Source organism: Cucurbita pepo, chromosome LG09, assembly GCF_002806865.2.
Source record: "Cucurbita pepo subsp. pepo cultivar mu-cu-16 chromosome LG09, ASM280686v2, whole genome shotgun sequence".
Taxonomy (NCBI): Eukaryota; Viridiplantae; Streptophyta; class Magnoliopsida; order Cucurbitales; family Cucurbitaceae; genus Cucurbita; species Cucurbita pepo.
The window spans coordinates 8,540,265-8,566,905 of NC_036646.1; the positions used below are offsets into that span (position 1 = coordinate 8,540,265).

General features: G+C 39.6%; 5 protein-coding genes and 1 non-coding gene across 7 annotated transcripts; 4 read left to right on the forward strand and 2 right to left on the reverse strand.

Moving 5' to 3' along the window:
* Positions 1-2,420: 2,420 nt before the first annotated feature.
* Positions 2,421-4,837, forward strand: LOC111802519 (squamosa promoter-binding-like protein 13A). The gene is made up of 3 exons (XM_023686923.1): positions 2,421-2,947; positions 3,208-3,341; positions 4,052-4,837. The coding sequence occupies exons 1-3, from the start codon at positions 2,529-2,531 to the stop codon at positions 4,714-4,716; spliced, it is 1,218 nt and encodes a 405-aa protein (XP_023542691.1). The 5' UTR covers positions 2,421-2,528; the 3' UTR covers positions 4,717-4,837.
* A 1,794-nt stretch (positions 4,838-6,631) lies between these two features.
* Positions 6,632-11,559, forward strand: LOC111802470 (F-box/LRR-repeat protein At5g63520-like). Its single transcript, XM_023686853.1, has 10 exons — positions 6,632-6,902; positions 7,021-7,128; positions 7,201-7,293; positions 7,365-7,508; positions 7,582-7,683; positions 7,803-7,842; positions 7,917-8,063; positions 9,955-10,133; positions 10,204-10,322; positions 10,815-11,559. The coding sequence occupies exons 1-10, from the start codon at positions 6,672-6,674 to the stop codon at positions 11,356-11,358; spliced, it is 1,707 nt and encodes a 568-aa protein (XP_023542621.1). The 5' UTR covers positions 6,632-6,671; the 3' UTR covers positions 11,359-11,559.
* A 987-nt stretch (positions 11,560-12,546) lies between these two features.
* On the reverse strand, positions 12,547-14,944 carry LOC111802584 (truncated transcription factor CAULIFLOWER D-like). The gene is made up of 7 exons (XM_023687007.1): positions 14,720-14,944; positions 14,513-14,588; positions 13,251-13,312; positions 13,084-13,183; positions 12,964-13,005; positions 12,837-12,878; positions 12,547-12,744 (listed from the first exon to the last, which is right to left on the reverse strand). Exons 1-7 carry the CDS (start codon positions 14,899-14,901, stop codon positions 12,661-12,663), a joined length of 588 nt encoding a protein of 195 aa, XP_023542775.1. The 5' UTR covers positions 14,902-14,944; the 3' UTR covers positions 12,547-12,660.
* Positions 14,945-18,502: 3,558 nt separating this feature from the next.
* On the reverse strand, positions 18,503-18,584 carry TRNAS-UGA. Its single transcript has one exon. It is a non-coding gene; the product is annotated as a tRNA-Ser (tRNA).
* Positions 18,585-18,662: 78 nt separating this feature from the next.
* Positions 18,663-21,022, forward strand: LOC111802568 (thylakoid lumenal 17.9 kDa protein, chloroplastic). 2 transcript variants are annotated; one of them, XM_023686981.1, is made up of 4 exons: positions 18,663-18,984; positions 19,151-19,265; positions 19,374-19,443; positions 20,538-21,022. In XM_023686981.1, the coding sequence occupies exons 1-4, from the start codon at positions 18,689-18,691 to the stop codon at positions 20,783-20,785; spliced, it is 729 nt and encodes a 242-aa protein (XP_023542749.1). In that variant the 5' UTR covers positions 18,663-18,688; the 3' UTR covers positions 20,786-21,022. The 2 variants fall into 2 exon arrangements, with proteins under 2 accessions (XP_023542749.1, XP_023542750.1); XM_023686982.1 differs by having other exon boundaries at positions 20,562-21,022.
* Positions 21,023-22,979: 1,957 nt separating this feature from the next.
* Positions 22,980-25,635, forward strand: LOC111802606 (protein transport protein Sec61 subunit gamma). The gene is made up of 3 exons (XM_023687041.1): positions 22,980-23,186; positions 23,293-23,413; positions 25,383-25,635. The coding sequence occupies exons 1-2, from the start codon at positions 23,093-23,095 to the stop codon at positions 23,406-23,408; spliced, it is 210 nt and encodes a 69-aa protein (XP_023542809.1). The 5' UTR covers positions 22,980-23,092; the 3' UTR covers positions 23,409-23,413; positions 25,383-25,635.
* Positions 25,636-26,641: the final 1,006 nt, after the last annotated feature.

A 26,641-nucleotide genomic window follows, 5' to 3' on the forward strand; every position in this document is an offset into this window, starting at 1 on the left:
ATCATTGACCTCGTAGGTAGTTCGAGCTGTCCTATAAAAGAAAGACCAGCTCAATCCAACACTCGAGTGGTTAAGGTAATAGTAACGTGCATGAAGTCATGTCGAGTTGAGCTGAATTTAGGTTGCATATTGTAAATAAGAGTGTCTCGTATTTATAGAAGTCGATCGAGTCTTTTTCTTCCTAGTAGTCAATACCCTCATTGGCTCAGTTTCTAAGTCTCGAGGTGCTCGTTTTGCTTCTTCTAGAAATATGAGCCTTAATGGATCTCTCGTGTCTTCTTTCAAAGGTAGGTTCGTGGGCTTGCACACGTATTGATCGACGCATTTTAAACATGTGTTTGCTTCTTCGTTCTTAATGATTTGGTTTGTGTCTCTATGTTAGATGGTTTGTGGACAGGTGAATTTTGTTTGGATTAAAAGCTCCAAAATTTGAACTTGTAAAGGTCTCCTATGGCTAGGGATCCCATGACTTAGCTAGGACCACTAAAACTTATGGCAATTTAATAATGCATTGCATCATCCCATCTACATTTACATCAATTAAAAAAAATCAAATACGAACGTAAACCCTAATAATAACAGCCGATGGTTCTTGTACTCGACAACATATTCGAACCCTGACACGGTGGTTCATAGCTATGTGCTCTTAATTGTTCTAAGCTGTCACTATCTAAACACGTCCTAAAATTTTTCTTATCATGGTTGGTTTTTCGATTGGTTACGAGCAAGGAGTTCAAACACGTAACACATTAGATTATATCCACGTGCTATGATCCTCTAAGCTACAAGTCCGATTCATCACCACTGAATCTATACCCAAGGCTTTTTTTGTCATTAGGTTTAGAAAGCTGAGAGACCAGGGTTTTGATCGATGATGCCTTATGTGAGATCCCACATCGGTTGGAGAGGAGGACACATTCCTTATAAGTGTGTGGAAATATCTCCCTAACATATGTGTTTTAAAATCGTGAGGCTGACGATCATATGTAATGAGCCAAAATAAACAATGTTTACTAGCAGTGGACTTAGACTGTTATAAATGGAATCAGAGCCTGATATTGGGCGGTGTGCTAGCGACGACACTAGGCCTCCAAGGGGGGTGGATTGTGAGATCCCACATCAGTTAAAGAGAGAAACGAAGCATCCCTTATAAGGGTGTGAAAATCTCTCCCTAACAGACGCGTTTGAAAATCATGCGGCGATACGTAATAGGTCAAAGCGGACAATGTCTGTTAGTGGTGGGCTTTGGCTATTATAAATAATATCAGAGCTAGACACTAGACAGTATGTCAACGAAGACGCTGGGAGTGTAGATTGTGAGATCCCACATCAGTTAAAGCATAAATGTTATAAATGATATCAGAGCTAGACACGGGACGGTATGCTAATGAAGACACTGGGAGGGTGGATTGTGAGATCCCACATCAGTTAAAGCGGAGAACAAAGCATTCCTTATAAGAGTGTGGAAACCTCTCCCTAACATACGCGTTTGAAAATCGTGCAGCGATACGTAATAGGTCAAAGCGGACAATGTCTGTTAGTGGTGGGTTTTGGCCGTTATAAATGGTATCAGAGCTAGACACTGGACGGTATGCCAACGAAGACACTGGGAGGGTGGATTGTGAGATCCTACCTCAGTTAAAGCGGAGAACGAAGCATTCCTTATAAGAGTGTGGAAACCTCTCCCTAACAGACGCGTTTGAAAATCGTGCGACGATACGTAATAGGTCAAAACGGACAATGTCTATTAGTGGTGGGTTTTGGCTGTTATAAATGATATCAGAGCTAGACGGTATGCCAACGAAGACACTAGGAGGGTGGATTGTGAGATCCCACATCAGTTAAAGCGGAGAACAAAGCATTCCTTATAAGAGTGTGGAAACCTCTCCCTAACATACGCGTTTGAAAATCGTGCAGCGATACGTAATAGGTCAAAGCGGACAATGTCTGTTAGTGGTGGGTTTTGGCCGTTATAAATGGTATCAGAGCTAGACACTGGACGGTATGCCAACGAAGACACTGGGAGGGTGGATTGTGAGATCCTACATCAGTTAAAGCGGAGAATGAAGCATTCCTTATAAGAGTGTGGAAACCTCTCCCTAACAGACTCGTTTTAAAACTGTGAAGCTAACGACGATACGTAACGAACCAAAACGGAAAATATCTACTGGCGGTGAGCTTTGCATGGGATTGAATGTGTGTGAAAAAAAGGGTGGCCATTACTTAATCCAAAGCTAAACCAAGCATTGAAGCACTTAGTAGTTGCCTATTACCATAAACACACACAGCCGCCTCCACATTATCATCATCCTTACCTTTTTCTCAAGCTCCTCTTTTGTTGCCCTTGAATGCTTTAAACCAGACCAAGAATGACACCCTTCCTGATAGGCATATTTTTAGCCTGGCCAGCATGTGATTGGGTAAGAGTCTTAAGTCTTAACCCACAAGTTCTTTCTTTATTTCCTTAACGCCATGGCCATCCACCCCTTTTCTTTTGCTCCCTTGACACCCCACTTTATTGGGATTTAATGGAATCTATGTCAGTGAATGAAGTGGAAAGAACAAACCAATTCACTTCTGCTACACTTGTTTGGGAACACCTTCTTTCCCTTCATTCAGCTCCCTCTTTCCCTTTCATTTTTACTCTCTTCTTCCCCCCAATCTCCACCTTTTTGGGAACTTCCAAGTTCCAATCTTCTTGGAACACAGTTTTTGCAGAGACAGAGGTTGAGAAAATGGCATCATCAACCTCAGGATCATCGAAGAGAGCTCGAGGAGCTAACAATGCCGGGAGTCAACCAGTTTCTTGCCTTGTTGATGGCTGCAATTCAGATCTAAGCAACTGTCGGGATTACCACCGCCGTCATAAGGTTTGTGAGCTGCATTCTAAGACTCCTCAGGTTACCATTGGTGGCCTGAAACAGAGGTTCTGTCAGCAGTGTAGCAGGTAACTTTGTTGGTGTTTTTGTTCTCTGTCCACAACTTTTGAGCACTACCCATTATTCTATTCTTGTTGAAAAGCTCCCAGGAACTGTTTTTTGTGCTTTGTGTTGACCAATCAGCTGAGGTTTTGTGGAATTTGCAGCGGTTTTGAGTGCTCTGTTCTTCTTAGAGAGCTTAAAAGTGGACTGGATTTTGGTCGTTTTAAAGGCTTAGGTGTTATTGAATTCCTGTTTGCTCTGTTTTTTTGTTGTTGTCTTATTATAGGTTTCATTCACTCGAGGAATTTGATGAGGGAAAAAGGAGCTGTCGGAAACGACTGGATGGCCACAACCGCCGTCGGAGGAAGCCTCAGACTGACCTCTTGCCTCGATCTGCTGGGCCTTTCTCGTATCATCAAGGTTGGATTTTTCTTACCCTTTTGAAGGAAGCTACCAAGTTTTCATAAGAAATGGCTAGATTTTGTTGGGTTTTAGTTCGATCACACGTTTGTTGGATAGGAGAACGAAGATTTCTTATAAGTGTGTGAAAAATTAGACGCGTTTTAAAACTGAAGCACCAAAGAGAAAGTCCAAAGAGGATAATATTTGCTGACAGTAGACTTAAGTCATTACAAACGATATCAAAACTAGTCACCGAATGGTGTGCTATCAACGCCCAAGGAGTGAATTGTGTGCACCCAAAAGAGTGGATTGTGAGATCACACATCGGTTGTAGAAGAGAACTAAGCCTTCCATAAGGGTGTGGAAACCTCTCCATAATAAACGCATTTTAAAATTGAAGCACTGAAGTAAAAGCCCAAAAACACAATGTTTACTAGTGCGGGTTTGAGCTCTTACAAATCATATTAAAGCTAGTCAGTGATGATTGTGGGCACCGAAGGTTGTGGATTCTAAGATCCCACCTCGGTTGGAGAGAGGATACAAATGGTATCAGAGCTAATAACTGGACTATGTATTAGTGAGGATTGGGGGCGCCTAAGGGTGTGAATTCTAAGATCCCACCTCGGTTGAAGAGTGGAAGTAATCATTCTTTGGGTATGAAAACTTCTTCCTACTAGACGTGTTTTAGAACCAATCTTAACCGATCTTAATGTGTTTAATTCTTGCAGGTTCTCACTTGTTGCCATATACAAGCGCACAAGTTTACCCATCGACCACCGTGAGCAGCCACGGCTGGTCCTCCACCGGAGAGACAGCCGCCCTTCACAGGGACCAACAACTAAATTTCCTCGAAAAACAGAGCCTGTTTGTGGAACAATCCGACCACAGCAACAACTACAAAACGGCGCAAACACTGGCCTTCATGCACGGCGGCCCGACAACAACATGTCAACACCTCCTCCGGTCCATGAATACCCTGTCAGAAAACGGCGGCGGAGGCGGCGGCGGGGAAAGAAACAAGATGATTTATGACAGGTTCAGAATTGGCGTTAGTGAATCAGATTGTGCTCTCTCTCTTCTGTCATCACCACAGGCTCAGACTGATCATCAGCCACAGCAGCAGCCGCAGCCGCAGCCGCAGCAGGCGGAGAGTGGTTCTTCTGGGCATTTGGATTTGAGCAGAATCGAACAGCATCAGCGGAGCGCCGCCGTTTCTCTGCTGCAGCCATTGAACAACCACCACCACCACCACCACCACCATAGCCATAACAGTTATGAGAATTCTGATTCCGACAATCATGGAGGGGCCCTTAATTTCCCCGGGATCTTTGGAATTGCCTCCGAGAATGCTGGAAATGAATCCCCTTCCACCCTCCCATTTCATTGGGAGTAGAATTTTGTTGATTTCATTTAATTAACACCAATTTTTATTAGTATGTTCTTCAAAACACTATTTGAATTTCGTAAGTTTCACCGCTTTAGTTTTGGTTTATATGATTTCAATTTATTCGGTATAATTGAAGATGTTAAAAGTTTCAAATTTTTCGTTATATTTGCCCAATTCAGCACTTTCAAAGAATGGTAGTCGATCGAGACTTCGTTGTCGTTAGCACACTAACTTAACATAACATACATGACATATGATCGGATAGGACGCTCTATATCTGGATTTAGGGTTTAGGGTTTTTTAGGGTTTAGGTATTGTCGTCAGCTTCATGATTTTAAAACACGTATGGGTTCTACACATTTATAAGGAGTGTTTCGTTCCCATTTTGAAAGATGTGAGATATCACGATCTACCCTTATTGGAAATGCTTCGTTCACTTTTGGAAGGGATGTTGGATCTTACAATCCACGATGTTGGCACATCGCTCGGTCTACTAGGGAGAGGTTTTCACACCCTTATAAAAAAAATGTTTTGTTCCCCTTTTTCAATCGAGGTAGGATCTCACAATCCATCTCCTTGGGGTTCAGCGTTCTCGTTGGCACACCGCCCAGTTTACTAGGGAGATTTCCACACCTTTATAAGAAATAATTTGTTTTCCTTTCCACGTGATGTGAGATCTCACGAGGGGACGAGAAATCTCACAATCCACCCCCCTGGGAGTCCAACGTCCTCGCTAGCCCACCACTCAGTGTCTGGGTCTGATACCATTTGTAACCGTCTAAGTCCACCGCTAGTAGATATTGTCCACTTTGATCCATTACATCTAGTCGTCAACCTCACAATTTTAAAATACGAGAGATTTTAACGCGGTTATAAAATTTAAAATTTAAATTTTCGTTTTTCACCAAGAATCAAGAATGCTTTTCTTTTTTTTTTCTTTTTTCTTGGGCTTACTTTTGCTATCATTTTGCTTCTCTTTTTCTATCTTTTCATCCATAATTGTGTTCATTATTTTCACTTTCTTTATGACAACTCACAAGATTCCGATTAATTTTGATGATGGCTGGGTAAATTCTTAAACCCCCTATACATTAATTACTGTAGTAAAAAAAAAAAAAAAAAAAAGGGAATATATTTAAGTAAAATTTCATAAATTCGACTAATTTTAAAGGTTGAAATTCGCGTCTATTTAATCACTGAACTTTTAAAATAAAAATTTAATTCAAAATTTAAAATTTATGAATATATTAAACACAAAATTAAAATTTTAAATTTCATCGTGCATAAATTTTATTAAAATAAAATTAAAAGTTTATCTCAAACATTTTATTAAAATAAAATTAAAATTGAAAGTTCAGAGATAATATCTTTTAAAAGTAATTTAATGTATATTTAAACATAAAAATTTTAGGATATATTAGATATTCTTTAAAAGTTGAGGGGTGAAAAAAGAATTAAAGAAAAAGTTTGGAGCAATCAGCAAAAGTTGGAAAGGGCCAAAAGACGTTGGAATTCAAAGTTTAGGGAGCGATCAGCAAAAATTGGAAAAAGACCAAAACACATTGGAATTCAAAGAGAATCCCCTCAAAGACGAAATTCAGGAAACGGTTCTTTAGGGATTAAAATCCCATGTTTTCAGGTACACGTTATCAAGTTACGAGCTCCGTCCGATCTGATGATCCAGATTTTATCTTCTAATCGTGTGGCTCATATTTCGTTTCCAAATGGAGCCCACTTTTCTGTTGGTTTGTTTCATTTATTTAAGTAAATTATAAGTTTTTTTTTTTTAATTATATATTTTATTATTATTAAATTCATTTGTGAGAAACGCCGTCGTTTCAGTCTCACCTACCGCTCACGCCAAAATCTATATAAATGTGCCAAAACGGAACTGAATATTTTCAGGAAACGAAGAGAAACAGAGAAAAAACCGTCCAGATTAAACGGCTGTTTCACTGTCAATGGAGACGGTCATCGGAGCAGGGGGAGTAGGCGGCGGCGGCGGCGGAGGAGGAGGAGGAGGAGGAATTTCTCCGTTGAACGACGACATTCTTCGCAACATCTTAGGCAGACTTCCGGCTCGATCCTTCGCATCGGCGGCCTGCGTTTGTAAAACATGGAACTCCGTTTGCAATCGGATCCTCTGCCGCCCTAAATTCTCCTCCGCCGTGTCCCTCAATCCCTCTCTTCACGTTCGCCTTGTTCCTCTTTTATTTCTTTCGTCAATTTACTGATTGGTAATACTCGGCGTTTGATTTTCCGATGAACGGATGTATCAATTGCTCTGGCTGTCGTGTAATTTGGTTGCAGGTAGCGGTAGAGGAGGTCCTTCAGAAAGTTCTGTCGGAGCCGATTCGGCCGCATTTCGCTATTGTCTGTATCGGCGTGGAGTTCAATCTGGAAGCCGTTCACCATCTCGTATTTCTCTCATCCCTAATTTTAATGAAATTGTGTGTCCTTTCATGGTCTAATTAATTAGGGTTTCGTTAGATCACTAAGGAATTAGGCTCAAGAACTCCTGTGATAACAAACGCAGCAAGAGGCATAATGGGCTTAGACGCATTAACCAATGAAGTCAAGGAGGTTTGAGCTTTAACCTAAACATTTATACACATTTAGACGTTTTTGCTGAGTTCCACAAACAAAATCCACAGGTTAAATGGGAATCAGTAGCTGATTATGATCTTGAAACTCAAGAATACAATTCAATCTTCAATAGAAATCGAGGCATTGTCCTGGCTGTCGGGTTTCTGCCCGGATTTAAGATCGATGAAATCTCGCTCCCTCGTTCGAACAAGGTAAATACAATAGAAATGTCAATGAAAATATGGATAAGATAGATGTCGAACAAACAAATAGAACCATTTTCAGGTGTTTCAGGGAGCCATGGTTGACAAGTTTATAATGGATATCAAGGACTTCACTGCCTCCGTCTCTGATTCCACATCTCCTTCCTGTATCATATTATTTGGAGTAAGTGGTTGAAATAACTTTTCAAATGCTTAAAAACGACTTTTCGAATGAATCGAACGAATCTTTGAGCTCTTGACTTGTTTTTCAAATGCATTCTATGGCTGCTGATTATGTTGCAGGATCATCTTGTGGATATTAAACCCATCCTTGCTAAGCTGGGTAAGTAGATAGCCAATCAATTTGCAGGTTACCCATTACTCAATCCTTTTTGACAATTGTTGGTTCCCTTTCAGATTCTGCTATGGATGAAGAGACAGTGATTGTGGGCGATGCATGTGGCTTTTTCTTGAGCAAAAGCAGAATAACAATCAACAGTATTGAAGGGGTTTCCCTTGATGCTGTAGCTTTAGTACTTGCAAGGGACAAAATCAAGCCTCAAGGTAGCAACCATTTACTTTGATTGTCTTGGGAAAGTTGGCTCGGATACTATAACAAACATTGTCCTCTTTGGGATTCCCCTTTCGAGTCTCCCAGGAGAGGTTTCCACACCCTTATAAAAAAAATGTTTCATTCTCCTCCCGAACTTGAAATCTCACAATCCACCCTTTTTCGGACTATAGCGTCCTTGCTGGCACACCGCCTGGTGTCCACCCCCTTTGGGGCCCAGGGTCCTCGCTGGCACACCGCCTGGTGTCCACCCCCTTTGGGGCCCAGGGTCCTCGCTGGCACACCGCCTGGTGTCCACCCCCTTTGGGGCCCGGTGTCCACCCCCTTTGGGGCCCAGCGTCCACCCCTTTGGGGCCCAGCGTCCTCGTCGGCGGCACACCGCCCGGTGTCCACCCCTTTGGGGCCCAGCGTCCTCGTCGGCGGCACACTGCCCGGTGTCCACCCCCTTTGGGGCCCAGCGTCCTCGTCGGCACACCGCCCGGTGTCCACCCCCTTTGGGGCCCAGCGTCCTCGTCGNGAACTTGAAATCTCACAATCCACCCTTTTTCGGACTATAGCGTCCTTGCTGGCACACCGCCTGGTGTCCACCCCCTTTGGGGCCCAGGGTCCTCGCTGGCACACCGCCTGGTGTCCACCCCCTTTGGGGCCCAGGGTCCTCGCTGGCACACCGCCTGGTGTCCACCCCCTTTGGGGCCCAGGGTCCTCGCTGGCACACCGCCTGGTGTCCACCCCCTTTGGGGCCCAGGGTCCTCGCTGGCACACCGCCTGGTGTCCACCCCCTTTGGGGCCCGGCGTCCTTGCTGGCACACCGCCTGGTGTCCACCCCCTTTGGGGCCCGGCGTCCTCGCTCACCGCCCGGTGTCCACCCCCTTTGGGGCCCGGCGTCCTCGCTGGCACACCGCCCGGTGTCCTCGCTGGCACACCGCCCGGTGTCCACCCCCTTTGGGGCCCCAGCCGCCCGGTGTCCACCCCCTTTGGGGCCCCAGCCGCCTGGTGTCCACCCCCTTTGGGGCCCAGCGTCCTCGCTGGCACACCGCCTGGTGTCCACCCCCTTTGGGGCCCGGTGTCCACCCCCTTTGGGGCCCAGCGTCCACCCCTTTGGGGCCCAGCGTCCTCGTCGGCGGCACACCGCCCGGTGTCCACCCCTTTGGGGCCCAGCGTCCTCGTCGGCGGCACACTGCCCGGTGTCCACCCCCTTTGGGGCCCAGCGTCCTCGTCGGCACACCGCCCGGTGTCCACCCCCTTTGGGGCCCAGCGTCCTCGTCGGCACACCGCCCGGTGTCCACCCCCTTTGGGGCCCAGCGTCCTCGTCGGCACACCGCCCGGTGTCCACCCCCTTTGGGGCCCAGCGTCCTCGTCGGCACACCGCCCGGTGTCCACCCCCTTTGGGGCCCAGCGTCCTCGTCGGCACACCGCCCGGTGTCCACCCCCTTTGGGGCCCAGCGTCCTCGTCGGCACACCGCCCGGTGTCCACCCCCTTTGGGGCCCAGCGTCCTCGTCGGCACACCGCCCGGTGTCCACCCCCTTTGGGGCCCAGCGTCCTCGTCGGCACACCACCCGGTGTCCACCCCCTTTGGTGCCCAGCATCCTCGTCGGCACACCGCCCGTCCTCGCTGGCACACCGCTTGGTGTATGGCTCTGATACCATTTGTAACAACTCAAGCACACTAGCAGATAGTGTCATCTTTTTGGTTTTTTCTTTTGGGTTTTCCCTCAAGTTTTCTAAAACTCATATGTTAGGGAGAAGTTTTCATAACCTTACAAAGAATGTTTTGTTTTCTTCTCCAACTGACAACCAACGTAGGATCTCACAGATACTGATATCAGCTTCAAGCGGGCTCTTTAAAGTTCATTGTTCTTATAGAACTGCTGCATTGCTGATAGGTTTAGGCGAAACAAGTTTCCATTTCACATCATCGACTGGAACAATCCCTTTTGGGCCAGAGTTGAGAGCTGCATCCACAAAAGTAAGAGGGTCGAGATTCACGTGGCTCTCTGCATTAATGGAAGGAGATGATGAGATCCTTTATGGGCATACCATCCTAAAGGCTCTCAAGGAAGAGGTACCCGGATTTTTGGCTTTATTTTCGTGAACTTTCTGGGTTTTGAGTGTCTCATAAGTTGAAATTGCAGATTGAATACGACGATTTGGAAACTGATCTGTTCATTGGGGTCAGGCAAAACAGAGAACACACCATTGGTTCACAAAACTTGGGTCCTTCAACATCCTTGGCCATGTATAAAGTCTTAGGGTAAGCCCTTTTCATCTCTAAATTGATAGTCTTATAAATAGTTTTCATAGTTCAGCATCCCGCTACTTGGACTCGAACCGAGATCGGCCATGGATAGATCACTCAGGTTCAAGTCCTTAAGTAGTGCCAATTGCCCCATGTAAGCTTAGTGTTTATTTGGTAATTTGGACGATCGAGAGATGTTAATGTTGGTGTCTGTAATAATCTAAGTTCAACGCAAGCAGATATTATCTTCCTTAGGCTTTTCCTTCCGAGCTTCCTCACAAGGTTTTAAAACGCATCTGCTAGGGAGAGGTTTCTTCACTCTTCAATGTTTCGTTTCCTTCTCCATGATCTCACGGTGTCGGTGTCGGTGTCGGCATGGGTGGTGGAGTGGAGGGAAAGGGAGAGGGGTGGGGCTAGGGTTTGGGGAAAATAGGAGAAAAACAACAAAATCTTAAAAGTATTAATACATAATAGATATACCTTTGAAATACCACAAATTTTGAACAGAGGAGACAAGGAGTATTTTGTAGTGGATGGCGTTGGAATCAGGCCAGGAGATTCCTTCTTATTCTACCATTCAGATTCCCAAACTGCTTCTTCTTCTTCCTACATTGCATTGGAACATCTTGCAACTCTAAAGCCACTGCCCATAACCAGAGCCACTGCAAATTCTAACACTGCCCCCCAGAAGAATCAAGTTTTTGGTGGCCTCATTTTCTCCTGCCATTGTCGAGGACCGGCCTATTTTGGACGTCCAAACGTCAATACATCGCCCTTTACTGAAAACTTCCCAGGAGTTCCGTTTGCCGGGGTGTTTTGTGCCAAGGAAATCGGTCGGGCCTTTACTAGGTCGATTAGGATGGAGGAGAAGGAGGAGGAGGAAGATGATGACGACGACGACGACGATTACGACAACGATAATGATGATGATTACGACGACGACAACGATGATGACGACGACGACGAGGACGAGGATTCTATTCACCGTTGCTTGCATGTTTATAGTACAGTTTATCTAGTGATGTCTCATACAGATGGAATAGTAAATTAGTAGAACATATTGATGAACATGGTGAAAAATCAAGACTCAGAGAGACTCTTATAGCTATTTCATGTGTTATAGTTCTATCACATGAACAAAAAAATGTGTAGCCTAGCTTACTTTAAGGTTGTTTGTCTTAGTTTTGGTTTCTGTAAATTATGTCTTTAACTGAATAAGTATTTTCATTATGAAAATAATTGCAAATTATAATGTTTGTGTCAAACGTTGCAGGGGTTCAACGCCACTATAAATAGCAATTTTCTTCTCTGTGCAGGATTTGGAATCCAAATTTGACATCGGATGGTCCATTAGTTGTTCAGTGTCATAATCTCACTCTTGGACAATTATTGTGGGACACTTGTTCTAACTCAGTAAACAAATCATCCATGTGAAATTTGGAGTTTGCGGACAATATCAGCGCATACTCGAGCCTCAAGTCACGTTTGAGAGAAATGTTTAAAAAAAATCTCGAGCCTCAAGTCACGGAGAGAAATGTTTAAAAAAATGTGAGAAACAAATAAACGACGACTTAACATATAACCTGACTAGGAAGAATAGATAATGAGTCACATCCCTTATATTTTTTGGGGCATTCTAGCCCTGGTTGACGAAGATATAATTTTGGCGATCGTTCCATGTGGCCATAGACAACACATCCTAGACAAATAAAACATGACATGATCATGTTAATCCTAGACAAATATGACGTGATCACGTTATCTACTTATGTTACTCTGCTCAGATTTTTTAAGCATATTTATTTTCCTCAATCATATTATTCCTAATAAAAAAATGCTTGATGGAATATATTACTTTTACCTCGTAATTAAGAATATATCTTCTTTTTATTTTTTCTATATGGAATATATTTACTTTTATCTTATCTACGACACAAGTTACCTAGATTTTTACAAAATGTGTATCAACCTTATCCGCTTGAATATGCTGAGAACCTATAAATTCCCTCTAAAATTATATATATATTTTAAATATTCTTCAAGATAAGTCGAAGAAATTCTCGATGAATCAGAGTTTAGGGTTTCGAGTTTAGGGTTCTCGTCCTTTTATTAATAAAACTTGAACTACAAAAAGAATAGCAACAAGAGCATGCTAAAAGGGTTGGGTTCTGAGATCCCACATCGGTTATAGAGAAGAATGAAACATTATTTATAAAGGAAGCTCGAAAGGAAAAGTCTAAAGAGAATAACATCCGCCAACGATGACCTTGAATTGTTACATATATATTTATCGTGGAACTCATACCGTCTTTATAATTGTTAAAGACGAAATTAAGATTATATTTATATTTAGTTATACAAACATTTCGAGTACTGAGACACCATCAGCATCTGAGACTTTTGCGGTCGTGTCAGCCACATCCTTAAGCTGGTTCAGCTGAAAATACATAAAACATTAAATAAATAATAAATAATAAATAAAAGTATGGTAAAATTAATTCTAGAGGTAAATTTTGGAAAATTTTTTACTCTCTTCTGCAGACGGCTATGCTCCTCTTGCAGACCCTTATACTGCAGTAAATTTTAATTTAACCCAACAGTTAATTTTTATAACTATAACTGATAAGAATCTCGAAGTAAAAATCGATGATTTTACCTTCTTCTTGAGCTGATTTGTATGTTCTGATATAATTCGTCTCTGTCGAAAATAAAATTTAGAAAGTGTTTAATAAATTTTTAAATTATTTAATTTAAGGATTTATTAGCTACGATTTACCATTTTAGAGCGGACACGTTCGATTCCGACGCTTAGTTGTCTCTCTAACCGTTTTAACTCCTTAACTGTCAACGGTTCGAGATCCTCACCAGAAAAATGCCTGTAATTTATTATTCTTATTTAATAAAGTGAAATAGTTAAATATTATAAATTAAATTTAAATGTACCTTAATCTTGCCTCTAAGCTGGTTATTGATCTGTTCATGTCCTCCATCTCGCTCTTCCAAACCTACCATTCAATATTAATAATGAATTTATGAGTCGGGTTGGGTCGGGTTTTTAAGGCTTTAAGCTCTTAAACTCAACATTTTTCAAATTATACAGGGCGTTTATGAGTTTGGTCGGGTCGGGTTTCTAGGGCTTTAAGCTCTTAAACTCAACATTTCTCAAATTATACAGGGCGTTTATGAGTTGGGTCGGGTTGGATTCCTAGGGCTTTAAGCTCTTAAACTCAACATTTCTCAAATTATACAGGCCGTTTATGAGTTGGGTCGGGTTGGATTTCTAGGGCTTTAAGCTCTTAAACTCAACATTTCTCAAATTATATAGGACGTTTATGAGTTGGGTCGGGTCAAGTTTCTAGGACTTTAAGCTCTTAAACTCAACATTTTTCAAACTATACAGGGCACTTATGAGTTTGGTCGGGTTGGATTAAGGCATTAGATTCAGCCCATTTATTCGGATTCTTACTAAATAATAAACCGAACCTAACCCAATCATAAAATATCTATTTATTTATTTTTAAATATTGAATTAAAATTAAAATAAATATATGTATATATAATTGTATAAAAAACCAAGAGACATCCCTAAGCTTTAAACAACTATATAAGACGATAGACTAGTACGATACGACCTGGAGTTCACCATGCTTTCCAAATTCACAACAAGATGGTCGACATAAAGAAGAAAATAACCCTTTATTTCATCATCGATCTTCAAACATCCAAGAGAGAAAAGAAGGTATATCAGTAGACCCGATCAAAGTTGAAGCGGTTATAAAGTGGGTCGTCACTAACCTTTGGATGTCTCCGAGAAGACCCATGATGAAACAGAGGGCTCTTTTTTTCTCTATATCGACCATTTCTAATGCAAACCTAGACATCATTGTGAATTCCAAGAGTATCTCGTTGTTGGATGATGGAAGTCCCACATCGACTAATTTAGGGAATGATCATGGGTTTATAAGTGAGGAATACTATCTCCATTGGTATGAGGCCTTTTGGGGAAGCCCAAAGCAAAGCCATGAGAGCTTATGCTCAAAGTGAACAATATCATACCATTGTGGAGAGTCGTGTTCGTCTAACACTCGTAACCCATAAAAACTTTCATCTATTCGAACGAAACCCATACGGTTGTTCGTATCATCGAATTTTTCGAACAACCCTAGCCCAAATCAAAATATAGAATCAATTAACTAATGAAATACCAGAGCTCGTGAAAGCGGATGGTTGAATTGTGATTGGCCGACGTACTTTCTGTACCTAGCTAAGGTTCCATCTATGCTGTTGCAAAATTAAACCAAAACACACCCCGAGCGTAAATATATTTCAATTTTGTATCTAATAATAAAGTTCGGAAATATAAATATATAAATATATAAATAAATAAATAAAAGAGAAAAAGAAGTAGGAACTCATGGCTGGAGAACTGGTAGGCCTTGCCGGAGGGGGAGAAGATGACGACGGCGACCTCGGCGTCGCAGAGAACGGCCAGCTCATAAGCTTTCTTCAAAACGCCATTCCGACGTTTCGAGAAGCTCACTTGCCGACTTGTCGGATTTTCAATTCTCTTCACCTCAACTTTGCCTCTTCCCATTCTTTTTTTTTATTTTTTTATTTTTTTTTATTACAAAAATAGATAAAACTATGAGGCTCAGAGAATTAAGTTTCCTTCATATATTTATATATATATATATATATATATATATATATATATATATAGCGCATTAAAAAAAATAAAAATAAAAATAAAAAATAAAAAATAAAATACATGGTTTAAATTTGGCGGCGTTTAATAATATATAATAATAATAAAATATAAATAATGAAAATTGACCGCGCCACAAAGACAGGAAATTATATGATTCGAAAATGAGATTGATTGTATGATACGACGCCGTTTCATTTTCTAACCTAATAATATATATATATATATATATATTGACTGGTTGGATAATAATTTTTTTAAAATAAATTATTTAAAAGTTTTAAATAATTCTAAATAAAATATTTTATTAAAATTTGTAATATAAATTATTTGATGGTATATATATATTAACTGGTTGGATAAAAAATTTTAAAAATAAAATTTTTAAAATTTTTAAATAATTCTAAATAAAATATTTTATTATCAAGTTGATAAATGATTAAATTAAAATTGTAATATAAATTATTTGATGGAAATTTGATGTAATATCTCTTATAATTACTTTCAAGAAAATAAAAATTAAATTATGGTTATGCAAATTTATTTAATATTTTATTTAAATTATAACAAAATTGACGTCAACCTATCAAATTCTCGTATCGAATCATAGTAAAGGAGAAGAATAATTATTATTCTTTATTCTCTAATATTCTCATCATACAGATGAAGATAATAGAATATATACTCGTTCGACCTAATTTTAAATTAAATTTAGAGACGTTTAAAAAGATTCGGTGATCTGAAAACCCGTATTAACCTAATATATTTTGAATTAAATTAATTTTTTTTCAAAAAAATTCGTACCAATAAAGATAATGTATGATAGAATATTTTATAATGGAATCGAAATAGCAGTATATAATTAATAATTTATTTTTTAAAAATAAATCCAATATCATTAGTTTACTAAAATTAGTAATATGTATGAGTTTTTACGAGAGCGAATGAAAGAGTGACACGTCATGATCGTATGATGTGATGGCTCAACCCATCAACTTTTTTTTTTTTTTTTTTTTTTTTTTTTTTTTTTTTTTTTTTTTTTTTTTTTTTTNTTTTTTTTCATTTTTTCTTCAAAAAGAAATCCGAACGTTACGAATTTTGATTGGGCTATGCGGTTCCAATTCAAATATTACATAAAGTATGTGGGCCGTTAAGTGTCTTTATCTATTCATTTGGAGTGCCACGTGTCGGAATCCAATACGATGTTATTGTGTCACTGTATGTCAAAGACGATGACTAGTTTAAGTGGGAGAAAATGTCATGATTATATTATGAAGACAGTGAGTTGTGATTCCCTCATGCAGACCGATATGGTGGTGACCCTTTAGCGTCCACTCGATCACGTCAGTGTCATGATGCGACTAAGGAGGACGATATATACTAAGAAGAGTGTGCATTAAACCGAAGTTGAGGCTAAGCAAGTATTGGAGAGGGTCGAGTAGGGTCCTAAGCCATAACCTCAAAGGTCAAAGTTTTGATATGTGACTCTGAAGTTAAGTCCGTCAATATAAAAGATGAAAGGTCACCAAGTTTTATTTTTTTGGACACCCAACAGATGCTTTACGGACAGTATGACCATTTGTCAAAATCATGTCTACTCCGGAAAAAAATGAGAAAATGTCTCAAAATAAACTACAGAGGAGGTATGGTGTCAAGTCTCTATCACCCTTGGACCTTTTAGTCTAAGTTAGCTATCTTGTGGCACATACATTTATCACAATGTGGGCGAGTGTTACGAGAAGATCGTCTCGAGCGACTTCCTCTAAAATGGGTTTTTCAAGGACAATGTCAGACGACACGAGTGCTCCGATATTACGCCTCCAGCCATGTGTCGTAGGTAGTATATGCACTCGCTATTCCGTATAGAGTCAGTAAGTGGTTGTGTAAGGACACAAGAGGGTTTGTGCTACGATATAACCTGGATGTCTAGGATGCCATGACGATATGATTGACACATGGGCTTATTCTTGATAGAGCAAGCTACGATGGTTGAAGCCGTCCTTAAGACTTGGAATGACATCACGATGCGTGAGCCATGTTGTTGGGAATCAAGATGATGACAAGATGAGATGCGACGACAACATTGAGTTGTATAACATGGCCAAGTGTAGACGCAAGTCAGCTAAAATCGATAACGATTGAACATACAAGCACAGATAGATTAAACGAACATTTTTAATTGAGACTTCATAACTTTCAATCCTATTTATATTTCCTTTTTTAGCAGAATATTATGTTTCATATTATTATCGAGGGCTATGATTAAATAATTTATCATTTTCCACACATTATTAGTCTTTATCTTATCTTTGTTTCGAATAAATTCAAATCCAATAAAAAAAAATGAGTGTAAAGAAGAAAATTATGGGTAATATAGACTTGTATTTGATGGGACATATGCAAAGATTATTAAAATTGTCGAATATCTGTCATGAATTAAGAAATTGTCCAATAACAGATCGACAAGTGTCCTCTACTTTATGAGAACATAAAATTTGGAGCATTTTTATTATAAGCTCAAATTATGACAACCAAGCTAAGAATTGATGTGGCATATAATAAAAAAATAATTTTCACACACAAAAGAGCATATAATTATTTGAAAATGCCAAAATGGGTTAGCTTAGAATGTACGAAGATCTTATCATTTATTTTATTTTTAAAATAAATCAATATCAAATAATACCTTTTCAATTTAATTTATATTATTTAATAAATAAATAAAACTCTCAAAATAAATAAATTATTATTTAATTTAAATAGCTCGAAAGTAGAGATGTCTATTTAACATGTAGAGACAAGCTCCATTCGACCGGCTTCGCTCATGTGTGTGTATGTATGTATATATATATATATATGAATTGGCCCTAAAAGACCTTCTGTGCTATCTTAAGAAAGGCGAAAAGCTTCCATTTTGAGACCGCGATGCGACTCATCGCGGAGCACTTTCTCACTTCTTTAGTAAGATTTAGTGTGAAATTCTACCCTATTCGGTTTATTGATTCCGAGACGAACTCCACTGCATCTTTCTCATGTCGTTTCTCCTTCTCAAAACTATTTTCAAGTGATGAGATAGAGGAATTCCTCACGATGAGAGGGACGACCTTGGAAGAACGAGGAATTCCTCCTTATGGTATCGTATTCATTCTCCCATTCACGCTTTTGTTATATGTTCTAATGGAATTTTCTTTCGTAGGCTCAAAAACGAGTCGGTCATTCTTCAAATGTTTGTTGATTGGCCGGCTGATATGGGATAACCTATTTGAAAGAAAGAGATTTGTGTAACGACTTTTATATATATATCAAAGATTATATTATATTATTGAAATTTAAAATTTTTAAAAATTATATTTAATGATATAAAATATTTATTGATTTATTAGGATGTTTTAAATTTTTTTTAATAAAAAAATATTAGAGAATTTCTTTTCGCCATAAGAACGCTGTCTAGTTAAAAAGTAAAAGAAAAAGAAAAGAAAAAGAAAAATACCGTCGACAGCAGGGTTCGAACCTGCGCGGGCGAAGCCCAACAGATTTCAAGTCTGTCTCCTTAACCACTCGGACATATCGACTTTTTGTTAACAAATTTAAATTTTAATTTAAAATCTATTTTATTTTTTTAGCTTATCTCAATTACGTGGATAGGCGGCAATGCGATTGAGGAACAGAACGAAACATGAGTTCGCTCCATTTTCGCCCCGCCCTGGTTTCGCCATGGAAGAAGAAGAGCAACAACAACCAGTTCCTCTCCGCCGTGCTCAATCGAACCTCTCCTCCTTCCATGGCGGCTCTTCCAAATTCAAATCACAAACCAATTTTCATCTCTCATCTCCTTTCTTTCGCCCTCTCCATAACCCTCACTTCGCCATTTCCTTCCCTCGCAATCCCTTCCTTCAACTCCCTCTCCTCTCCCCTTTCTCCCACCACTCCTTTTTCTCAATCCAAGGACTTACCAATCGGACTTGAAAACGGGTACGCTCTCAATTCTTCTCGTTAATCTCTGCATTTCTTCTGTAATTTCTCTTGATTGTCTCGCTCACAGCATGAACTATCGCCAATTTCTTTCTGCCCTAATTTTGCATTCGTCTTCTTAACTGAACCATTGATAATTTAGCTACATGTTGTCTTGATATTGCAGGAAGATTAGACCCTGTCCTTCAATCAATCCGTCGTGTGTTTCTACAAACCCCAAATCGTCATCGTTTGCTTTCCCTTTAAGCATTCCTGAGAGTTTTACTGGGAATCCGATTCAGGTTTTAGTTCTCTTAAAGCTCTGTATCACTTGCTTGAATGTTGTTTTACGTTAGTGGCTTCTTATAGTGTTGTCTTTCATGATTCTGCTCTACTTCGTTTATTTGCAGAAGCTGCAGGAAGTGATCCTTGAAACGCAGAGGAATGCAAAGATTCAGATGGTGGAAGATACCCCATATGGTAATTGAACTGAAATTATCAATAGTTTATTTGAAATTTACATTACAAATTGATATACCTCCCTATGTTCTTATTGAACTGCTGAGATAGAGATGAGATTGGACTCTGTTTATTAGTAAGCCAACCTATCTAGGTTATTCTTTTGAATTTCGTAGTGTTTTGACATAGTGATAGAAGTGAATCCTTGTTTTGATCCCGAAACACTTAAAAACGTAGCTAATAGGTCCTTAAACTTTCAAGGTGACATCTCGTAAGTTTCTAAACCGTAAAAAGTGTCCAATGAATGGAACTGTTCATGTTTCAAGTTTGTGTTCAAACTTTAAAAGTCTCGAAAATCATGTACATTTGGCACAAAAGCGAAAGTTTGTTTGTTACCTATTAAATACAAAATCACTTTTTAGTTTATAAGTGTGAGATCCCACGTCGGTTGGAGAGGAGAACAAAGCATTCTTTATAAGAGTGTGGAAACCTCTTCCTAGTAGACACGTTTTAAAACTGTGAGGCTGACGGCGATGCGTAACCGGCCATAGCGGACAATATCTACTAGCAGTCGGCTTGAGCTGTTACAAATGGTATCAGAGTCAAAAACACTGGGAGGTGTGCTAGGAAGGACGCGGCGTCCCAATGGAGTAGATTTTGAGATTCCACATTGGTTGGAGAGGAGAACAAAACATTCTTTATAAGGGTGTGGAAACCTCTCCCTAGCAGACGTGTTTTAAAACCGTGAGGCTGATGACGATACATAACGGGTCAAAGCGGATAATATCTCTTAGCGGTGGCCGTGGGCTGTTACAATAAGCCTATTAAATGTTTTTGTAGTTCAAGAACTTATTAGACATAAAGTTCGTACAATTTTACTTGAATCCCATGTGATTTCACTTCCTCTCGTGTATATCTCATGTTAACATCTCGAGCCTAACGCATAAGATAGAGTTCCTTACCCTATTAAGCTCGTGAGCCTATTAGATATTTTTTGTAGTTCAAGAACTTATTAGAAGACATAAATTTCGTACAATTTAGCTTGAATCCCATGAGATGTCACTTCCTCTCATGTAGATCTCATGTTAATATCTCGAGCGTAACGCATAAGATAGAGATCCTTATGCAAGAACATGCAGGTCAGTACATGGAAGCTGAGGTTGATGGGAACTTTGGGCGGGACGTGATTGAGTTTTTGGTGAGAGGAGATGTGGCTGCTTACAGGATAATGGCAGCAAAAGTGACTTATGTGTATCCTTTCACAACTGCTTTAGGGGACTCCAAAGGACAGGAAGAACGAATGAAGAAGATCATAGAAGAGTTGGATTGGTATTCTCCAACCTTTGAATCTATGGTTGACTAATCCAAATCCTGTTTGTTTCTTCTATATTCTTTGTTTTCTTCCCATTCCTTTGTAGTCACTACACTTGATGAGCTCATATGTATGATAGAGCTCGAGTTTAGCTCGGTTCCATTGGTTAAGACATCTTCCAAAAGTTGTATTATTATTCTTGACATTCGATTAATGTTTCAAAACTACCCTTGAAGTGAAAATACACATGTCTGAATGTCTTGTTTTTTCAGACAAGCATTCTAGTCACTATCTGTGTTCGCTTTTGCTTGTTAGGTAACGTCATCGATCTCACAGCTTTAAAACGCATCTACTAGAGAGAGATTTCTACACGCTTATAAGAAATCCTTCATTTCCCTCTACAATTGACCTCGTTCCCCTCTCCAACCAATGTGAGATTTTACAATGCATCCCATTGGAGCCAGTGTCTTCGCTGGCACATCGTCTGATGTCTGGCTCTAATACCATTTGTAAAAACCCAGCCTAAGTCCACTGCTAGTAAATATTGTTCATTTTGGTCCGTTACGTATCGTTATCAGGCTCACAGTTTTAAAACATGTATATTAGGTTGAGGTTTCCACACCTTTATGTCTTCGTTGGCACATCGTCTGATGTCTGGCGCTGATACCATTTGTAAAAATCTACCCCAAGCTCACTGGTAGTAAATATTGTTCGTTTTGGTCCGTTATGTATCGTTATCAGGCTCACAGTTTTAAAACATGTATATTAGGTTGAGGTTTCCACACCTTTATGTCTTCGTTGGCACATCGTCTGATGTCTGGCGCTGATACCATTTGTAAAAATCTACCCCAAGCCCACTGGTAGTAAATATTGTTCGTTTTGGTCCGTTATGTATCGTTATTAGGCTCACAGTTTTAAAACATGTATATTAGGTTGAGGTTTCCACACCTTTATGTCTTCGTTGGCACATCGTCTGATGTCTGGCGCTGATACCATTTGTAAAAATCTACCCCAAGCCCACTGGTAGTAAATATTGTTCGTTTTGGTCCGTTATGTATCGTTATTAGGCTCACAGTTTTAAAACATGTATATTAGGTTGAGGTTTCCACACCTTTATGTCTTCGTTGGCACATCGTCTGATGTCTGGCGCTGATACCATTTGTAAAAATCTACCCCAAGCCCACTGGTAGTAAATATTGTTCGTTTTGGTCCGTTATGTATCGTTATCAGGCTCACAGTTTTAAAACATGTATATTAGGTTGAGGTTTTCACACCCTTATAAAAAGTCTTCGTTGACACATCGTTCGATGTCTAGCGCTGATACCATTTGTAAAAATCCACCCCAAGCCCACTGTTAGTAAATAGTGTTCATTTTGGCGCGTTATGTATCGTTATCAGGCTCACAGTTTTAAAACATGTATATTAGGTTGAGGTTTTCACACCCTTATAAAAAGTCTTCGTTGACACATCGTTCGATGTCTAGCGCTGATACCATTTGTAAAAATCCACCCCAAGCCCACTGTTAGTAAATAGTGTTCATTTTGGCGCGTTATGTATCGTTATCAGGCTCACAGTTTTAAAACATGTATATTAGGTTGAGGTTTTCACACCCTTATAAAAAGTCTTCGTTGACACATCGTTCGATGTCTGGCGCTGATACCATTTGTAAAAATCCACCCCAAGCCCACTGTTAGTAAATAGTGTTCATTTTGGCGCGTTACGTATCGTTATCAGGCTCACAGTTTTAAAACATGTATATTAGGTTAAATAAGAGAGTAAAAGTATACGAGTGGTTAAAAATATCATTAGGTTAAAAATATTTATTGTACTTAACCTTTTACAAAAATAAAAATTTAATTTCTATGGTACAAATTTCCATAAAAAAAATTAAATGTACAAATTTCCGTAAAAAAAATTAAATGTACAAATTTTATTATTTAATGATTTTGACTTTATAACTTATATACCTAATAAACTTCTAATTATAGAAATTTCATTAAATTTGAATAATAATTTTCACATTAAGAAGTAAATCAGTATAAATTTTAAGTCAAACATAAATTCCATGACCGTTGACCATAGGTGATTTTTATTTTATATATATATAATCTTTTGTATCATTATTTACCGTACTTTAGCCCCAAAGAAGCCCACCGTAGCCGATGATTCAAGGGTATTTTCGGGAATTCAAATATTGCGACAGTCCATCAATTTTGACCCAATGAATCCCTAATCTTGCAGCGCGCGCCTCAAAGTATTTAATCCTCCACGCGGCCATAACCCCATCAAACGCGAAACCAAATTTCGGTGAACATTTCGATTGTTGTTCTGTTGACGTTCCCTTCGCAACGAGGAGTAATGGATGCCGTAGATTCTGTCGTTGATCCTCTCAGAGAGTTCGCCAAGGACAGCGTTCGTCTCGTTAAGAGATGTCATAAACCCGATCGGAAAGGTATGTTTCTTTCTTTGATATTGTATTGCATGGATCTGAATTCATCGAGGTCATAGATTTTGTTTTTTTGTTTCAATTTTACTTATTCAACGTTGTGGTGGTGTAGAATTCACTAAGGTTGCCGTCCGTACCGCCATCGGTTTCGTTGTGATGGGATTCGTAGGCTTCTTTGTGAAGCTAATCTTTATTCCGATCAACAACATCATCGTCGGATCTGGTTAGATTAGGTATGCATCCAATTTAATAGATCTATGTTTTTCCGTTTTCGATCTGGCTTGTATTTGTTCTCCATTGTGCTCGTACTGTCGACGTTGTTTGCTATTATCGGACGGATCGGCGAAAGAAGGTTGCTTCGTGAAATTTTTGGTTGATGAGCGTTACGATGAGATTATTCCTTCTTAAATTTTTGTTTGATCCACGCGCATGCAATGTTTATCGATTCTTATGAAATATCTTCGTGCATGACGGATCCAAACGATTGAAGATCGCACGACTCACATTGATGCCTTTTATATCTTATTGCTCCTAATGTTCAAGACGTTCTAGCTCTGGATTTGCGTTTGTTTCCCTTAGATTACTTTGGTTGCCATTGAGAATCGCTAGGAAACTTTATAGAAGCAGCATTCTGTTAGCTAACTCCTAGGCTTCTATCCCTGTTGGAATGAATCTTTCTTAGTGCCGTCCTTCAGATGATGTGGTTTCAATGTTTTAAATCTAGTTTGTTCCCTTATCTTCTTTGTATATTAAACTATTGACTTTGTAATTTTCTAACTTTCCTTGGTAGTTTGCTTCTTAACTTCCACTTCTTTGAAACTTTATGAACATCATAATTAGCGTATTGTCTGATATGGTTCTCGGAGAAACTTTGGAAAGGAATTATGTACCGGATAGCGGTGAGGTATCTATATTTTGAACTGGTTGTGGATGTTAGCATTTCATCTACTGCCCATCTCACTGCGTGCATGCACATTTATTCTTAGTCATTTGAAAAACATTTATTCTTAGTCATTTGAAAAACATTTGTTGATTAGAGGTGACAGCAGGCAAGCCAATATGGAAGGAGCAATTGCCCCTCTTAGTTTTTGTTAAAAGATTATATGTAAAGAACGTTAGGATGTAAAAATTTGCCCCTCTTAAGTAAGTTTTTCCAGCTCCGCCCATGTGAGGTGTACCATTTTTTTCCAGCTTCATTTCCTCTCTCATTCACCCCTTTATTCTTTTCATTTTTTACCCGTTCTTCATCTTCCACTGAAAGAATGAACAAGGTTTTTACTGTTTGTAGATACCTTCTGTAGCAACATGTCGCTAGAATCTAGCCATTCTATTGGTGTAGATAGTTTTTGAATGTTGGATCAAAATGACGTGGAGATGGAAAGTGGTGGAGGCTATAAGTGTAAGATATTGAAGCAGGGAGTATCTGTTAAAGTAGTGTTTAGTTTGCTAACAAACACCGAAACCAAAAGGTTGGAAGTGAGAAACTCCGGAAGTAGTGTGCAGGAATTGGAAGCCTGTGTTTGGAATTTACGAAACTGAAGGATTTAGTGGTGTAGTTATGTGAGAAAGAGATCAATATTAGTATACTATGCATTAAAATAAACAACCGTGGATTGATCTAGTTGTCTATAAGAGTCATGTATCTAAGTCGACTTAGAGAGGAATGATTTTTACCTTGGTAACTAAATGTAGTGGGCTTAGACAGGAACAATGAATAGTCAAGGTGTGCCCAAGCTTGCTGACCCAGAGACCTGCTCCTACAGACTCTTGCTTGATCAAATGCTCCTTTTGAGTAAATAGTTCCTTTAAAAAAGATCGAGTTAGCGAGTGTTCGTTCTGGAAATTAAGAACCTCTCTTTTTACTTAAAGCACTTCTTTCTAGTCCGTAGTGATAATTATAAAGGTGTAGCTTGCATGTTTACTGCATTATTTTGGGACCTTCAATTCCTCTTAATTTGTTCAAGTTGTGATTGTTTATTGATGTTCCGCACATTAGATCTGCTTGTCTTCCCTCCTTCAGCATCATTCATGAAAATTTGTTTTGGTGTTCTTATATGCCTTCAAGGGTAGAACAACCCCATCATTTCTTTTTCCCTTTCAGCCCCTGCACCGTTTCAATAAGTCAAATCGTGTTGAATGTTATCAAAAGCTTATGTCGTCGGTTAATTAGACCCTAATTTTGTTTTGCCAATGGATTTTCAGGTCACGATGAAGTACGTAGGTGATGGCGTCTAGCGGCTGGCAGTCACGGTTTAGTACAATCTGTGTTCATTGAGGAATACTTAGCATTAGCTCTCCTTTCGAACTTTAAATCTGCGTCGTAAATTTGAGTGAACCTTAGGATATGTGGAAACTTTTCTTTTCATATTAAAGAGCTTTATTTATATCTCAATGTTATAACATGTTCTTTTTCTCTACTTGGGTATGAAATTTCTAAACAATACTTAGCCTGTAGCAGAAATCTTCAACAATTTAATGGTGGTGTGGATAACAAATTTATGCATATGGATATGCAGCTGGGTATTGTTCTTTACAATATATCATCATTGTGGTTCAGGACGAGCATTATCATTGTGGTTCAAAATTATCGTCCTGATTACCAGCTTGATATTCATCACAATCCTAATGCAAACTATCCCCTTTTGCACTACCATCCTATTGAAGTAAAAGAACCATTTCTCAACTATCGACCTGGAAACGTCATCCAAAACAATTTCTCGGAGGGCCTGCTGTGTATTGAAACGAAACAACTCATTGGTTGTCAAATTTGGGATCCTTGGAGAGGAGAATGAAACATTTTTTATATAGGTGTATGGAAATCTCTCTCTAAAAGACTTTTAAATCCTTGAGAGGAAGGAAGTTCAGAAAGGCAAAGTCCAAAAAGCACAATATAAGTTCAAAAAGTACAATATGGGCTAAGTCCAAAAAGCACAATATAAGTTCAAAAAGTACAATATGGGCTGGTAGTGGGTTTAATTGTTACAAATGGTATTAGGGTCTCAACACTAGGCGGTGTGCCAGGAAGGATGAACGAGATCCCATGTGGGCGGTGTGCCAGGAAAGATGAACGAGATCCCATGTGAGCGGTGTGCTAGGAAGGACGAACGAGATCCCACGTGGGCGGTGTGCCAGGAAGGACGAACGAGATCCCACGTGGGCGGTGTGCCAGGAAGGACGAACGAGATCCCACGTGGGCGGTGTGCCATCAAGGACGAACGAGATCTCACGTGGGCTGTGTGCCATCAAGGACGAACAAGATCCCACGTAGGCGGTGTGCCATCAAGGACAAACGAGATCTCACATGAGCGGTGTGCCAACAAAGACGAACGAACGAGATCCCACATGGGTGAACGAAACACTCTTTACAAAGGTGTGTAGAATCCTTCCCTAGTAGACGAATTTCAAAACCGTAAGACTGATGACGATATAATAACTAGCTCGATTTAGCTTTGCTAGCCCTT